Genomic DNA, 15425 nt, shown 5'->3' with positions numbered 1-15425 from the left:
CGGGGTCGGGGATGGCGCCGCTAGGGCTTGCCTTCGGCTGTGGCTTGGCCGCAGCTCTCCAGCCGGGAGCCGGGTCCGCGCGGCCAAGTGAAGCTGGGGAGGGGGGCGGGGAGGCGGGGCGGGGAGAGCGCCGTAGGGGGCTGTGCTCCGATTGGCACCGGCGCAGCGCCGGCCAGCCTCGGGACTATCCGGCGCTGTAAGGAGGCCCCTTGCCTGGGCTCGAGGAATCCTCCGCGCGCCCGGTGCGCGTGCCCGCAGGGACAGTGCAGTCGGCTCCGCGCGCCTCCGCCCAACCCTCTGGGACTCTCGGAGGGCGTCAGGGAGGCTTCCATCCCGGGGATCCCTTTCCCCGACACACACACCTCTGTGACTTGAGTTTGTGCCCTTTCTCCGGCGCACCCGCCTTAGACTTGGGGATGCAATTGAGGCCAGGACTGCTTACTTCCAGGGAATGCTCAGCGCATCTCCTTCCCCGCCAGTGAATTACTGTAATAGCTTCAGACCCGGTTACCTCGGAGGTAAAATCCCTCACGTTCTCACAGTTTAGCGTTCACAAAACCTTGAGGTTTGCACGATCTCTTTTGATTCTTTGAGCATCCCTATGAGATGGGCGTCACGTGGCACAGACCACTGTCCCCGTTTTAAAGATGAGGAAATCGAGTTTCAAAGGTAAGAAGAGATTTGCCCAGAGTCACTGTGAGTTGGTGACAGAGTCTGGGTTTGGACTTGGGTCTTCTACTGGACCAGTGCTTTTTTAGTACGTCCTGCTGTCTCAGAAACGGAGGGAGAAAATCCCGGACTCTCAGTCTTTTGCTTCGCCCAAAGCCAAGCCAGAGGCCAGCAAGAGGTTTGGAGAGGTGATGAGCCCCCACCGGGATGCCTGCCGCTTTGGAAACCTTAGTGGCTTCAGGCACAGAGCCAAGTGAGATGGCTGAGGAGGTCTGCCCTGGTTTGCTATGACCCGGAGCACAGCCCTCGATGGACAAACTTCAGGCCTTCTCCAAAGTCACAGGTTTGATCATTTGCAACAGAAATTGAATCTGAGAATTAGGTTGCATCTCGGACCCCCATTCCCTCCCAGCCCCAGAAGCAGAAGATTCAGAAATGCCTGTCTGGTTTGAATTTAAGGTCAGAGAAGAGAAACAATTGAAATGGCCCTCATCTGCCCCACCAAGTCCCCTGGGAAGGTGATCACCAGTGGTTGGAGAAGCTTCCACTGACCACACTCATCCTAAATTTCTTCTTTTGTCTCTTGGAGGGCACACAGCAGTCTGTGAGCGCTAAGCATTTGTTTCAGGCAAATTCTGAGGCTTCTCCTAGTGTTTGGCTCAGAACCACCTCTGACGCTGCTGTTCCTTTCTTCTCTGCCCCATGGGGTTTCCAAACAATGACCTGGCAATTAATATTGTCTGAGCAGGTAAAGAGTAGGAAGAGGAGGAGAAACCTTCTCATTAAAGTGCTGGGGGCTGCTAATCCCATCTGTTATTGAAGAGGCATCCTTAGAAGCCAGCTCCTTGTAGCTTTTTTCATTCAAACCTTGCTGCCCCTCCCAGAGGTGGTCACTGTATTCCCTGCGGACTTTAAAGCCCTGCGGAAATTCAAGCCAGCTCCAGTCCTAAAGTGAAGATGGATTGTGCTTTTAAAGCTCAGGAAAGGAAGTGCCTTTCCCAAGCCCACTGGACCACCTCCCACGAAACGGACTGCACACCATGTGAAAAACCCAAAGAAAAGATGGCCCTGAAACTAAAAAGTGGTGCCCAAGAACCTGGACTGCAAATCACAGAGCCTTCCTGAAATACAGATAGGGTACTTTGTGTTCTGTTTTGATAACGCTTTCTCACCCAGTTCTCGATTTTTTTTTTTTTCTAATCTTCTTTTTTGTTTCTCCCCCTTCACCCTTTTGATCCTAGCCGCTACTTCTACCTTTTCCCACCATGTTTACTTTTTTTTTTTTTTTTTTTTTGAGACAGAGTCTTGCTCTGTCACCCAGGCTGGAGTGCAGTGGCACGATCTCAGCTCACTGTGCAACCTCTGCCTCCTGGGTTCAAGCAATTCTCCTGCCTCAGCCTCCTGAGTAGCGGGGATTACAGGTGCATGCCACTGTGCCCGGCTAATTTTTGTATTATTACTAGAGACAGGTTTTCACCATGTTGGCCAGGCTGGTCTCAAACTCATGATCTCAAGGGATCTGCCCACCTCAGGCTCCCAAAGTGCTGAGATTACAGTTATGAGCCATTGTGCCTGGCTCATGTTTACATTTTTAAATGCTAAGGTTCTTCAGGGTAGTTAGTAATAGGTTTCCTTAAGTTAGCCCCAGATGGCAGTATGTGGCTTCCCACTGTCCCTCTTATTCATTCTCCTGTAAGAAACCTTGAGACTCTTTACTTTCACAGGATGGTGGGCATTCCAGGGGCCACCCTATACCTTGAACCAGAGGGTCAAGGGAGGCCCAGACAGTCAAGAGTAACCCAAACCCAGATCATTTCCATTGTACTCCATAGATTACCTCAAAAAATTTTGTTTAAACGATATGAATCATCTTTCCCTTGAGGTTAACAGATGTTAAATATAGGAAAGGAGCCCAAAAAGGAAGAAGCAACAAATTGGAGAAAAGCCAAGAATGGTAGAGGCCATATTCCTCAAACCTGTGAATCTTTACAAACGCCTTCTTTTTTTTTTTTTTTTTGAGACGGAGTCTCACTCTGTCGCCCAGGCTGGAGTGCAGTGGCCGGATCTCAGCTCACTGCAAGCTCCACCTCGCGGGTTTACGCCATTCTTCTGCCTCAGCCTCCCGAGTAACTGGGACTACAGGCACCCGCCACATCGCCTGGCTAGTTTTTTTGTATTTTTTTAGTAGACACGGGGTTTCACCGTGTTAGCCAGGATGGTCTCGGTCTCCTGACCTCGTGATCCACCCGTCTCAAAGTGCTGGGATTACAGGCTTGAGCCACCGCGCCCAGCCAACAAATGCCTTCTTTTAGTGATTTTCTATTTTGCTTGCCCCTTATTTTTCTTTTTTTTTCTTTTCTTTTTTTTTTTTTTTTTTTTTTTTTGAGACTGGGTCTCGCTCTGTTGCCCAGGCTAGAGTGCAGTGGTGCGATCTCAGCTCACTGCAGCCTTTACCTCCCCAGTTTAAGTGATTCTTATGCCTCAGCCTCCTGAGTAACTGGCGAGTAGCTGGGATTACAGGTGCGTGCCACCACGCCCGACTAACGTTTTGTTTTGTTTCAGACAGAGTCCTGCTGTGTCTCTTACACTGGAGTGCAATGGCACGATCTTGGCTCACTGCAACCTCTGCCTTTTGGGTTTAAGCAATTCTCCTGCCTCAGCCTCCCCAATAGCTTGGATTACAGGCACACACCACCATGCCAGGCTAATTTTTGTATTTTTAGTAGAGACAGAGTTTCACCATGTTGGCCAGGCTGGTCTTGAACTCCTGACCTCAGGTGTTCCGCCCACCTTGGCCTCCCAAAGTGCTGGGATTACAGATGTGAGCCACCGCGCCCGGCCTGCACACTTGTTTTTGACTCTCCATGTCCCTGCCGAGTTTCTGCATCTCCATATCTTCCGTGAACATGTGTCCCTCAGCGGCCACCCAGCTCCATTTTCCTTGCCCATTAAGCTCAAGCACCCACCAGTGGCAGGGAGCATGTCCTAAGATGAGGGAGTCGATTTTTTTTAACTTTGGTTTGGGGTCAGGTGGGAAGGCTATATTTTCAACTCAGTTTTCACAAGTTAGTCTATGAGGTGTTTTTTGTTTGTTTGTTTGTTTTTTAGGAATGCTTGCTGTGCTTGGCAGCCAGAGTTCAAAGCTCTGGTGGGAAATGGTAAACGCTAGCCTTTAATTGTAAATGACCTCTCCAGCACCAAGGGACATAGAGTCCGGTAAACAAATGACGGACTCTGCTCTCTGTGGCTTCCTTCTAAAATCTAGTGCCTACCCTCTCCCATCTTATAAACCAATTTGAGATGAAGAAGCACATCTTGGGGAAGGTAGCTGAGGTACTGGGAAAAGGGGTTACCCACAGGCTGTCTGGCAGATGAGGTTTCCCTGTTTGTCATCAAACTGTGTCTTATGAAGCTCTTTGGCATATATATTCCTACCCTGGGGCTGGCTCAAAATGCAGGGTTTTACCTAGAGAATTGCAGTTGCATTTTACTTCAGGAACATAAGATTTTATCTAAAATGCTTTAACATGGCTCATAATATTGCCTGTCCCCACCCCTCCCCACTCCCCCCCCCACTCCCTCTGCATAAACTGCAAATTCTTTCCATTGTTAACACTATTCATGGCACGCAGCGGCTCTTCAAGGCTGTGCTGGAATTATAGACACCTTTGTTTGTGGAATACCTTGGGAAGCTTGGCACCACTGATTTGCATCAGTGCCTCCGGAATAGCGTTTGCCTCCTCCTTAAAGATACTATCTAAACTGTGAAATTCATTAAATAGCCCCAGAAATGGATCAGGTTATTTAACACAACATCCCTAATGGTGCAATATCTCAGCTGTCTGCACTGATAGTGAACATTGTCTTGGATAGTGTTATCAGCCCAGGACACCCGCTATGAATATTGATCCTGAGCTTGTTACAGGCATCACTTGCCATCAGGACAGGTCAGGGTTGGAACCCACCTAGCATCAAAGCAATTTAAAGACAGCACTCAGGCAGAATTTTAATACCCAGGCTGAAAAAAAAAAAAAAAAAAAAAAAATCAACTCCATGCACAGAGGGAAGGCTTGCTGGATCTGGGTATATTTTATAGAAATACTGTGGGTATAAATACACATGTGAGGATGTTAGTGAGCCAAACACATGGCCAAATTGTACTGAAAGGGATGCTCATTGCCTCCTGGTCTTTTACAAAACAGGTGGCCAGAAAAAAAAATTACCTAGGACCTCCTCCTCCACTGTTCCCCATGTTGAAGAATGTTCTTTGGGTAGCAGGTTTCTCTTTAAGTTGGATGAGTAAGAGAGGACATTTCTATCCCTCCGGTGTTGATGGGAGACCCAGTGGAGTTTCTTGTGTGCCATCTATTGCCTGCAGCCAAGTACTAAGCATGAGCATTCACATTATCTTGTGCTACAGTGGACACACAGATCAGAAATATCTGGCCAGGCACAGTGGCTCATGCCTGTAATCCCAGCACTTTGGGAGGCCAAGGAGGGCAGATCACTTGAGGCCAGGAGTTCGAGGCCAGCCTGGTCAACATGGTAAAACCCCAGCTCTGTTAAAAACACAAAAAAATTAGGCCAGGCGCGGTAGCTCACACCTGTAATCCCAGCACTTTGGGAGGCCGAGGCAAGTGGATCACGAGGGCAGTAGTTCGAGACCAGCCTCGCCCACATGGTGAAACCCTATCTCTATTAAAAATATAAAAACTAGCTGGGTGCAAGAGTGCACACCTGTAGTCTCAGCTACTCGGGAGGCTAAGGCAGGAGAATTGCTTGAACCCAGGAGCAGAGGTTGCAGTGAGCTGAGATCATGCCACTGCACTCCAGCCTGTGTGACAGAGTAAGACTCTGTATCCAAAAAAAAAAAAAATTAGGCCAAGGGAGGCCGAGGCAAGTGGATCATGAGGTCAGTAGTTCGAGACCAGCCTGGCCAACATGGTGAAACCCTGTCTCTACTAAAAATATAAAAACTAGCTGGGTGCAGGAGTGCACACCTGTAGTCTCAGGTGCTTGGGAGGCTGAAGCAGGAGAATCGCTTGAACCTGGGAGGCGGAGGTTGCAGTGAGCCAAGATTGCACCATTGCACTCCAGCCTGGGCAACAAGAATGAAACTCTGTCTCAAATACAAACAAACAAACAAACAACAACAACAAAACAAGTGCAGAGCAGAGCGGAGAAGCCACGAGAGACAGGCAGACGGGTGGGCTCCAGCCGCCGCTACTGTTGCTGACTTCTTCCTAATGCTGGTTGTTCCATTCCGGGTTCCCTAGGAGCCTCACTGCATCCCTACAATACTATTTCTTCTTGAGGGCTTCCCTGACTGACCCCACGCAGACTGGAGCACTCCTTCCCACGTTGTTTCTGGGGCACGCTGCCGTCATAACCCTTGATGGACGTCTCTTGGTTTTGCCTGATCTGAGGATCCACTGCCCCTTTTCTGGTGTCTGTAGTTGATTTTGCTGAGACCCCCCCCGGGCCCTCACCCTTGTATGTGGTAGTGATGGGACTGCCAATGAGGCCCCCCAACCTTCTTCTGGCCAAGAGGTCAGAGTGAGCTCCTGCAGGAGTAGAGTCCTACTGGCCTCTCTCCCGGGAGTATCTGAGTCAGAGTGACACTGCTTCATTGTGGCAGTGGTGCCCAACACGAAATAATCTATTATTTCCCACTCTTGACATTGACGGTTCCAGTACTTGCCCGGATCTCGTTGTTCAGCATTTCCTTTGATTTTGTAAATTGCCTACACTCTACCCAACCTTCTCTTCCCCTCTGCAGTTTGGAATTCAATTAGCCAGAGTCAAGGAACCCTGACAGGCACAGCCTTTATCACACTGCCTGGCATACAGAATCTGGTTCTTGGATTGTCTTAAAGTCAGGGAGTGCAGAGCATACATCCCTGTGCCCATCAGTACCCTGGTGTTCAGTAGGTTGAAGAGTTGAAAGCAATAAATGGTGGCCTAATAACACAAACCCAAAGCCCCACAGTTTGACTAAGATAGATTGGAAACCCATACCTTAAGAGACCATATAGGCTGAAGACAAAAATCGGATCAAGAAATGTTTAACACATTTCTTGGATATAGGTTCATAAGGTACGGATTTAGGTTCATAAGGGGTCTGACTCCCACGCTGAGCATCTGTGTAACTAGCTTATGCTTTTATTCAGGTCATCCATGCTGGGTACCAAGCTCTTTATAAAGAAAAATGCAGGGGCCAGGCACAGTGGTTCACACCTATAATCTCTGCACTTTGGGAGGCTGAGGTGAGAGGATACTTAGCCCGGGAGTTTGAGGCTGCAGTGAGCTATGAGTCATGCCACTGCACTCCAGTCTGGGTGACAGTACAAGACCCTGTCTCAAAAAGAAAGGAAGGAAGGAAGGAAGTGAGGGAGGGAGAGAGGGAGGGAGAAAATAAAAATGCAGGCATAAAACAACCATGAATTTAACCCCACATGGCATTTCTGATACTGGTAGACGTGTTGCGGTATCTAGCCTCGAAAGATGGCCACCCCTAATCAACCATGCTGCTTAGTGCTCATGCCCCTGTGTCATCCACTCCCACACTGAGCCTGGCGTGGCCCTGGGTGACCAGTACAACGTGACTGAAGTGACTCTGTGACTTCCAAAGCTAAATCACAGGAAGCCCTGCAGCCTCTACTTTGTTCCCTGGGAACACTTGCCCTTGAGACATTTCCTCTTTGACTCTTGCTGTCATGCTGTGAGATACACAAGCCACACGCAGAGGCCATGTGTAGGACTCCAGAAAATAACCCACATCAACTGACAGCCGTCTTCCAGGTTCCCAGGGCCACCCAGACCTCCTGAATCTAAACCTATGTTTTAAAAAGCCTTCCAGGTGAATCTAATGCACATTAAAGTTTGAGAAGCTTTTCTTTTCTTTTTTTTTTTTTTTTTTTTTTTTTTTTTTTTTTTGAGACGGAGTCTCGCTCTGTCACCCAGGGTGGGGTGCTGTGGCCGGATCTCAGCTCACTGCAAGCTCCGCCTCCTGGGTTTACGCCATTCTCCTGCCTCAGCCTCCCGAGTAGCTGGGACTACAGGCACCGCCACCTCGCCCGGCTAGTTTTTTGTATTTTTTAGTAGAGACGGGGTTTCACCGTGTTAGCCAGGATGGTCTCGATCTCCTGACCTCGTGATCCGCCCGTCTCGGCCTCCCAAAGTGCTGCGATTACAGGCTTGAGCCACCGCGCCCGGCCGAGAAGCTTTTCTTTTCTTTTCTTTTCTTTTCTTTTCTTTTCTTTTCTTTCTGACAGTCTCGCTCTGTTGCCCAGGCTGGAGCACAGTGGCGCAATCTTGGCTCACTGCAACCTCTGCCTCCCAGGTTCAAGTGATTCTCCTGCCTTAGCCTCCCGAGTAGCTGGGACAATAGGCCTGTGCCACCATGCCCGGCTAATTTTTACATTTTTAGTAGAGACGATATTTCACTGTGTTGGCCAGACTGGTCTCGAACTCCTGACCTCAGGTAATCTGCCTGCCTTGACCTCCCAAGGTGCTGCGATTATAGGTGTGAGCCACTGCGCCTGGCCTGAGAAGCGTTTCTATTATCAATGGTGCTCTAATTTTTTTTTCCACTATAGCCCATCTCAGTAAAACAGAAGATTCTTTGGCTCATATGGGCCTCACTTGGTCTGGTCTCACTTTCCAGGGAGATGGACTTTGATAATAAGAAAGTTCTTGGTGACTGGTGGGCACCTGCTACTTTTGCCTGTACCATGTTGCTTCCTTATTCCTCTTTCACAGTGCCCTGCTTTTTTGCTTTCTTTTTACTTTTTCTTTTCTTTTTTTTTTTTTTTTTTTAGCGGAGTCTTGCTATATTGCCTAGGCTAGGGTGCAGTCGCCATTCACAGGTGCAGTTGCAGTCGTGTACACTACAGCTTCCAACTCCTGGGTTCAAGTGATCTTTTTTTCTTTTTTTCTGAGACGGAGTCTCGCTCTGTGGCCCAGGCTGGAGTGCAGTGGTGCAATCTTGGCTCACTACAACCTCTGCCTCCCGGGTTCAAGTGATTCTCCTGCCTCAGCCTCCTGAGCAGCTGGGATTACAGGTACGTGCCACCACACCTGGCTAATTTTGTATTTTTGGTAGAGATGGGGTTTCACCATGTTGGTCAGGTTGGTCTTGAACTTCTGACCTTGTGATCCACCCACGTCAGCCTCCCAAAGTGTTGGGATTACAGGCGTGAGCCACCACACCCGACTTCAAGTGATCTTCTTGCCCCAGCCTTCGGAGTAGCTGGGGCTTCAAGTAGGTGCTACTGCGTCCAGCTAATGTACCCTGCTTTTTGCTGGGGGGCTTTTCCTCTCCCTTTCCTTCTGGTCATGGTGGGACTGTAGGCACGTGCCCCGCCTCCAGCCCTGGTAAGGGCACAGGTCAGGCTGGAACATGACAGTATCCCTTCCGCTGGAACACATACAATGGGGGACACTGACCCAAGAGAGCCAATCAGAATTCTTTCTGGAACAGCCAGACCAAGTTGAGGAAAAGGATCCTCACCAGGTGGTGTACTGGAGACTCTGTGAGCCCAGAGCTGATAACCAGCCATGCCTGATGCTGTCCATTGGTAGACTATCTGGTTGTGTGAGCCAATAAATTCCTTTTAAATTTAAGCCATTTGAAATTTGGCTTCTGTCACTGGCAGCTGAAGAGTCCTGACTATGACAAGCAAATCTGAAAGGATGAGACATATGTCTAGTATAGCAATAGATGGTTGATGGATTCATAGTTGAGCTGAAATTCAGACATGAGTTGTAGATTTGTTACAACAGGCCGAAAGCTCAGTCAGTGTGTGTGCTTCCTGGCACACTATGGTGTTCATGTACCACCTGACTAGCTCTTGCCCAAAAGATGCAAACGAGAGTCCATTGGATCAGGGTTCTGGGGAAGCTTTTGCTTTCCGGGTATAAAGGGTAAGACTTGGCTGCCACATGCCCTTTTTTATTTTCTTTCCCCTCCTTCCTGCCTGAAATGCAGTCATGATGCCTCGGGTGGAGCAGGAATCTTGCTAGCATGAGGGGCAGGCTGCATGCCGAGAGGGTGGTGGAGTGGAAAGCAGGAGGCAGCCTGATGGTCCTGGGAGCTGTTGTCCCATCCAGGGTTGCCTCCCTCTTGGCTTCTTGATATATGAGGAAAAGAAAAATCTGATTTGGTTAAGCAACTATGGCTGGGTTTCTGTTACATGCAGCCAAATGCAACCCTAACATAGACAATGCCCTACACTCATTGCATCCCAAGAAAAGTCTGGAATTCTCATATCAAGTTTTAGCCTATCAGTGGCCCACACTTAGAGACTTGACACCTTGGACCAACTTGTCATTTTTCGGGAGGAACCTGGATCCCTGTATTTGTTTCTTGTCACTACTGTAAGAAATTACCATACACTTAGTGGCTTAAAACAACAGATTTATTATCTTACACTTCTGGAGGTAAGAAGTCCTAAACTTGAAGTACCAGCAGGGCTGCATTCCTTCTGGAGACTCTAGGGGAGAATCCAATTCTTTGCCTTTTTTAGCTTCCAGAGGCCACCTGCATTTCTTGGCCCATGGCCCCTTTGTATTCAAGGCCAGCAGTGTAGTATCTTCACATCTTTCTCCCTGACCTCTGCTTCTGCTGTCACACCGCCTTCTCTGACTCTGACTGTCTCCTGCTTCCCTCTTTCCCTTATGAGGACTCATGTCCTTACACTGGGCCCACCTGGACCATCCAGGATAATCTCCCTACAGGAGCATAGGCTCTGCAAGATCTAAGTCCCTTCTGCCATGTCAGGTAATGTATTTAGAGGTTGTGGGGATTGGGAGGTGGACATCTCAAGGGGGCACTATTCTGTCTACCGTAGTCCTAGAAATGAAAAGTGACTTGCTCAGGGGTACCCCACAGAGCTGGCTGAAAAGAAACAACTATAGGCAGGCTCACACCACTGGCAGAAGCACCCCTTTTCCTCCTCCTTGGCATGAAGCTAAAGCCCCCAGGAAATCTGTAAGCTCCTTTCACGTCCCATGTAAACAAAACCCCTCTAACTAGAGTGGCTTCTATTGTCAGCGACTAAGAACCCATATATAAGGTATACTACTCCCCAACCCCATTAGTGGAAATCCCCAAAGGGTAGGAATTCTAGTTTATTTCACTTGTAAACAGCTCACCTAGTAAGCGTATCAACAAAATATACACAATTCATTGAACTGGACTAAAGCTATAACATTTCAACGAATTCCTCATCCTTTCTGTGAATCAAGGGGCTTGTTTTCTGCGTTTCCTGCTCTTTGTCCGCTGATCTCCTGGGAAGAAAACGTCCGAAAAGGAATACCGATTCGGGGGCGAGCGACGCCGGGGTGCCCAGGCCGTGCCCCAGTTCCGGGTTTGCGCCCGGTCTTCCCGCCCTGCCCCGCCCGCGGGACTACAGTTCCCAGGCGCCCCTGCGCGGCGGTGCCGGAGCCGGTTGGGACGCGGAGCCGAGGAGCACTGCCGGGCGCCATGGCCCCGTGGGCTGAGCGGCTGGCTGGAGTGCGCGGGGTGCTGCTCGACATCTCGGGCGTGCTGTACGACAGCGGCGCGGGCGGCGGCACGGCCATCGCCGGCTCGGTGGAGGCGGTGGCCAGGTGAGTGGGCCGCGAGGCGCCGCTGGGGGCATCACTGCGGCCGCCGAGCTCTAAGCTCTGCCCGGTCCCCGGCTGCCGACAGGGGGCGGGGCCGCGGCTCAGGCCCCGCCTCGTTTCCCCCCTTCCCACCCCGGTGAGCTCACAGCGCTGACCCCGAACGACCCCACTGCTGCCCCGGGCGAGCACCAGGCCTCTGCTGGTTAGGGCTGTGCGATCAGACAGGGCGGCCTCCTAGTAAGCGGGCTGCTGAGCGCTTGACCTGCGGCCAGTCTGAGTTGAGATGTGCTGTAAGGGTAAAACGCATACCGATGAACAGGTCTTGGCCGGGGGCGGTGGCTCGCATCTGTGATTCTAGCACTTGCAGAGGCAAAGGAGGGAGAATGGCTTGAGGCCAGGGGGTTGGAGACCACCCTGGGCAACATAGGGAGACCCTGTCTCTGCCAAAAATTTAAAAATTAGCTGGGTGTGGCGGTGCACGCCTGTAGGCCCAGCCACATTGGAGGCTGAGGCAGGAGGATCGCTTGAGCCCAGGAGGTCAAGGCTGCAGTGAGCTGTGATCACGCCACTGTACTCTAGCCTGGACTGCAGAGCGAGACTGTCTCAAAAACAAAACCCCCAAAAACATCAGACTTCGTGAGTAAAATGTAAAATAACACATGAAAATGGGTTTATGTTGTTTGCCTGTTGAAATAATATATTTTTTGTTTGTTTTGTTTTGTTTTCTTCAGACGGAGTGTCGCTCTGTCGCCCAGGCTGGAGTGCGGTGGCACGATCTCGGCTCACTGCAACCTCCGCTTACCGAGTTCAAGCGATTCTCCCGCTTCAGTCTCCTGAGTAGCTGGGATTACAAGCACCCGCCATCATGCCCAGTTAATTTTTTTATTTGTTTTGTTTGAGAGGGAGTTTTGCTCTTGTCTCCCAGGCTGGAAAGCAGTGGTGCAATCTCTGCTCACTGCAACCTCCGCCTCCCAGGTTCAAGCGATTCTCCTGCCTCAGCCTCCCGAACAGCTGGAATTACAGGCATGTGCCACCACACCCGGCTAATTTTTTGTATCGTCAGTAGAGACGGGGTTTCACCATGTTGGCCAGGCAGGTCTCTAACTCCTGCCCTCAGGTGATCCACCTGCCTCGGCCTCCAAAGTGCTGGGATTACAAGCGTGAGCTACCGCACCCGGCCAATTTTTGTATTTTTGTAGAGGTGGGGTTTCACCATGTTGGCCAGGCTGGTCTGGAACTCCTGATCTCAGGTGATCCACCTGCTTCCATCTCACAAAGTGCTAGGATTACAGGTGTGAGCCACGTGCCCAGTTGATAATATTTTTAATATACTGTTTTAGTTTAAAATATTTGAAATTAGTTCTACCTTTTTTTAAAACGTTTGTTAATGTGCTTATTAGAAACCTTTAATTACCTTTGTGGCTCTCATTATAATTCTGTTGGACTGCATTGGTTTAGGTGAGAGAAGGAGGAAGAGAACATCGTGCCTGCCAAGACTTGACCATAGAGGACACTTTTTTTTTTGAGACAAAGTTTCGCTCTTGTCTTCCAGGCCAGAGTGCAGTGGCGCCATCTCAGCTCACTGCAACCTCTGCCTCCAGGTTCAAGCGATTCTCCTGCCTCAGCCTCCCAAGTATCTGGGATTACAGGCACCTGCCAGCACGCCCAGCTCATTTTTGTATTTTTAGTAGAGACCGGGTTTCACCATGTTGCCCAGATTGGTCTGGAACTCCTGACCTCAAATGATCCACCTGCCTCAGTCTCCCAAAGTGCTGGGATTACAGGCGTGAGCCACCGTGCCTGGCCGACACTTTTCTTTTTATTATTATTTTTTTTTTGAGACAAGGTTTCATGATGTTGCCAGGGTGGTCTTTAACTCCTTGGCTCAGGCAGTCCTCCTGCCTCAGTCTCCCAAAGTGCTAGGATAACAGGCATGAGCCACTGCGCCTGGCCTAATTTTTTTTTTTTTTTTTTTTTTTTTTTTTTTTTTTTTGAGACAGGGTCTTACTTTGTCGCCCAGGCTGGAGTGCAGTGGTTCAATCTTAGCTCACTGCAGCCTCCACCTTAAGGGCTCAAGAGATCCTCCCACCTCAGCCTCCCAAGTAACTGGGACTACAGATGCGTGCCACCATGCCCAGCTAATTTTTTTGTATTTTTTGTAGAGATGGGGTTTTGCCATGTTGCCCAGGCCAGTCTTGAACTCCTGGGCTGAAGTAATCTGCCCATCTCAGCCTCCCAAAGTGCTGGGATTAGAGGTGTGAGCCACCGTGGCCAGCCAGAAGGACACCTTCAGTAGCGTGGTTGGCACCACTGGACCTGGGCTCTGTAAGGCCTCCTGTTGGCATCCCAGGTCAGCACTGCCATATGTTGATAGGCAGTCGGGAAGGGCTAATTGCCAGGACTTGGCCTCCAGAGTCACTAGCTGGGGCACTACCTGGCTTGGTAGCCTGATGTCACTGGGCCTGAATATTCCTATCTGTAGGTGGCAGTTAAGTGAGTCTCTTGGTCCTTCTTAGAGACCCCATCCTGCCAATCTGCATGTCTGATGTCTGGGAGCTGCTGAGATAATAGGGACCCAAATGGTCCTGCATAGTGAAGCCTGAGGTGCTTGGGAGGCTGGGAACTGGGAACAGGGAGACTTGGCTTCCAGGAGCAAGCGTGAAGGGCAGCCCAGACCTAGGACACTCTGCTGGGTCCTGGGTGTGCTCTCAGTGTTGGCTGAAGTTCAGGGTTAAGTGGTTCCTGACCTTATTCTCCATTACTCCAAAGCTTTAGACTAGCTCAGTCACAGATAAGAGCATTCTGTGGGTGGCACTGGTGGGAATCCAGCAGAGTGCTCTGGGCAGTGTTTTGGGTTGAAGTGGGGCTCATTTGGGGAGCAGGAAGCCAGAGCTCAGTGCTGTGACTGGGGCAGGCAAGGCTTCATAGGAGACCTTGCCACTCATTGCTTATGGAAGATGCATTTGACATCATCTACCAGTGGTTCCACTTCTGAGAATTTGTCCTATCTCATGCGTAAGAAATGACACGAATACAAGGTCATTCCTGGCAATGCCTTTTAAATAGCAAAAGACTGGAAGCAGCTCAGATATCCATCAGTAGGGGAGTTTTAGGGTCTGTCTGTTTATACAGCAGAATAACATGCAGTATAAAAAGGAATGAGCACCCTTGTCTATAGACATATTACCAGTGGAGACAGCAAGCACACAGCAGGGTGCATGGTGCACTGTTTCTGGTATAGAAAAGGCAGAAATGCTTGAATGTATTTCTCTTGCTGTGTTTGCATAAAGACACTGGAAGGCTGCTTCAGAGTCTGGGAAGAGCTGGAGGATAAGGAAAGTGGGGGCCACTGTGTGGCTGGAGACAGGGTAGGAGAAAGACTCTTCACTGTATAACTTTGTATATCAACGTTTTTGTTTTGGAGACAGAGTCTTGCTCTGTCACCCAGATTGGAGGACAGTGGTGCAATTTCGGCTTACTGCAACCTCTGCTTCCTGGGTTCAAACAATTCTCCTGCCTCAGCCTCCCGAGTAGCTGGGATTACAGGCACCTGCCACCATGCCTGGCTAATTTTTGTATTTTTATTAGAGGTGGGGTTTCGCCATGTTGACCAGGCTGGTTTCGAACTCCTGACCTCATGTGATCTGCCCACCTTGGGTTCCCAAAGTGCTGGGATTACAGGTGTGAGTCACCGCGCCTGGCCTGCATATCATTTTTAAGGTTTTTAAACTATGTGAATGTATTTTCTATTCAAAATATTACAATTCAAATATTAAATTGAATATTAAAATTCAGAATATTAATGTTTGGGCACAGTGGCTCACACCTATAATCCCAACACTTTGGGAGGCTGGAGGTAGGAGGATTGATACCAACCTGGGCAACATAGCAAGACCCTATCTCTAAAAAAATACAAAAATTAGCCAGGCATGGTGGTGCACGCTTGTAGTCCCAACTACTTGGGAGGCTGAGGCAGGAGAATTGCCTGAGCCCAGGAGTTTGAGACTATGAGTGTGCTACTATACTCCAGCCTGGGTGACAGAGTGAGACTCCGCCTCTTTTTTTTTGAGGCGGAGTCTCACTCTGTCACCCAGGCTGGAGTGCAGTGGCGCGATCTCGGCTCACTGCAAGCTCCGCCTCCTGGGTTC

The 15425-nt window shown here is 49.8% G+C and overlaps 1 protein-coding gene across 5 annotated transcripts in view; it reads left to right on the top strand.

Moving 5' to 3' along the window:
• Nucleotides 1-11078: 11078 nt before the first annotated feature.
• The window catches only part of LHPP (phospholysine phosphohistidine inorganic pyrophosphate phosphatase), a 155569-nt gene continuing 151222 nt past the window's right edge, over nt 11079-15425 (top strand). For 4 of the 5 annotated variants that reach the window (XM_017858650.1, XM_017858652.1, XM_017858653.1 and 1 more), the window contains exon 1: nt 11079-11280. In XM_017858650.1, the coding sequence (XP_017714139.1) occupies nt 11156-11280 (125 nt within the window). In that variant the 5' untranslated portion in view covers nt 11079-11155. The remainder of the gene's footprint in view (nt 11281-15425) is intronic. The other variant, XM_017858649.1, reaches the window with a different exon arrangement.

This window comes from Rhinopithecus bieti, unplaced genomic scaffold (assembly GCF_001698545.2).
Source record: "Rhinopithecus bieti isolate Rb0 unplaced genomic scaffold, ASM169854v2 scaffold_42745, whole genome shotgun sequence".
Lineage (NCBI taxonomy): Eukaryota > Metazoa > Chordata > Mammalia > Primates > Cercopithecidae > Rhinopithecus > Rhinopithecus bieti.
This window is presented reverse-complemented; position numbering and strand designations above follow the sequence as displayed.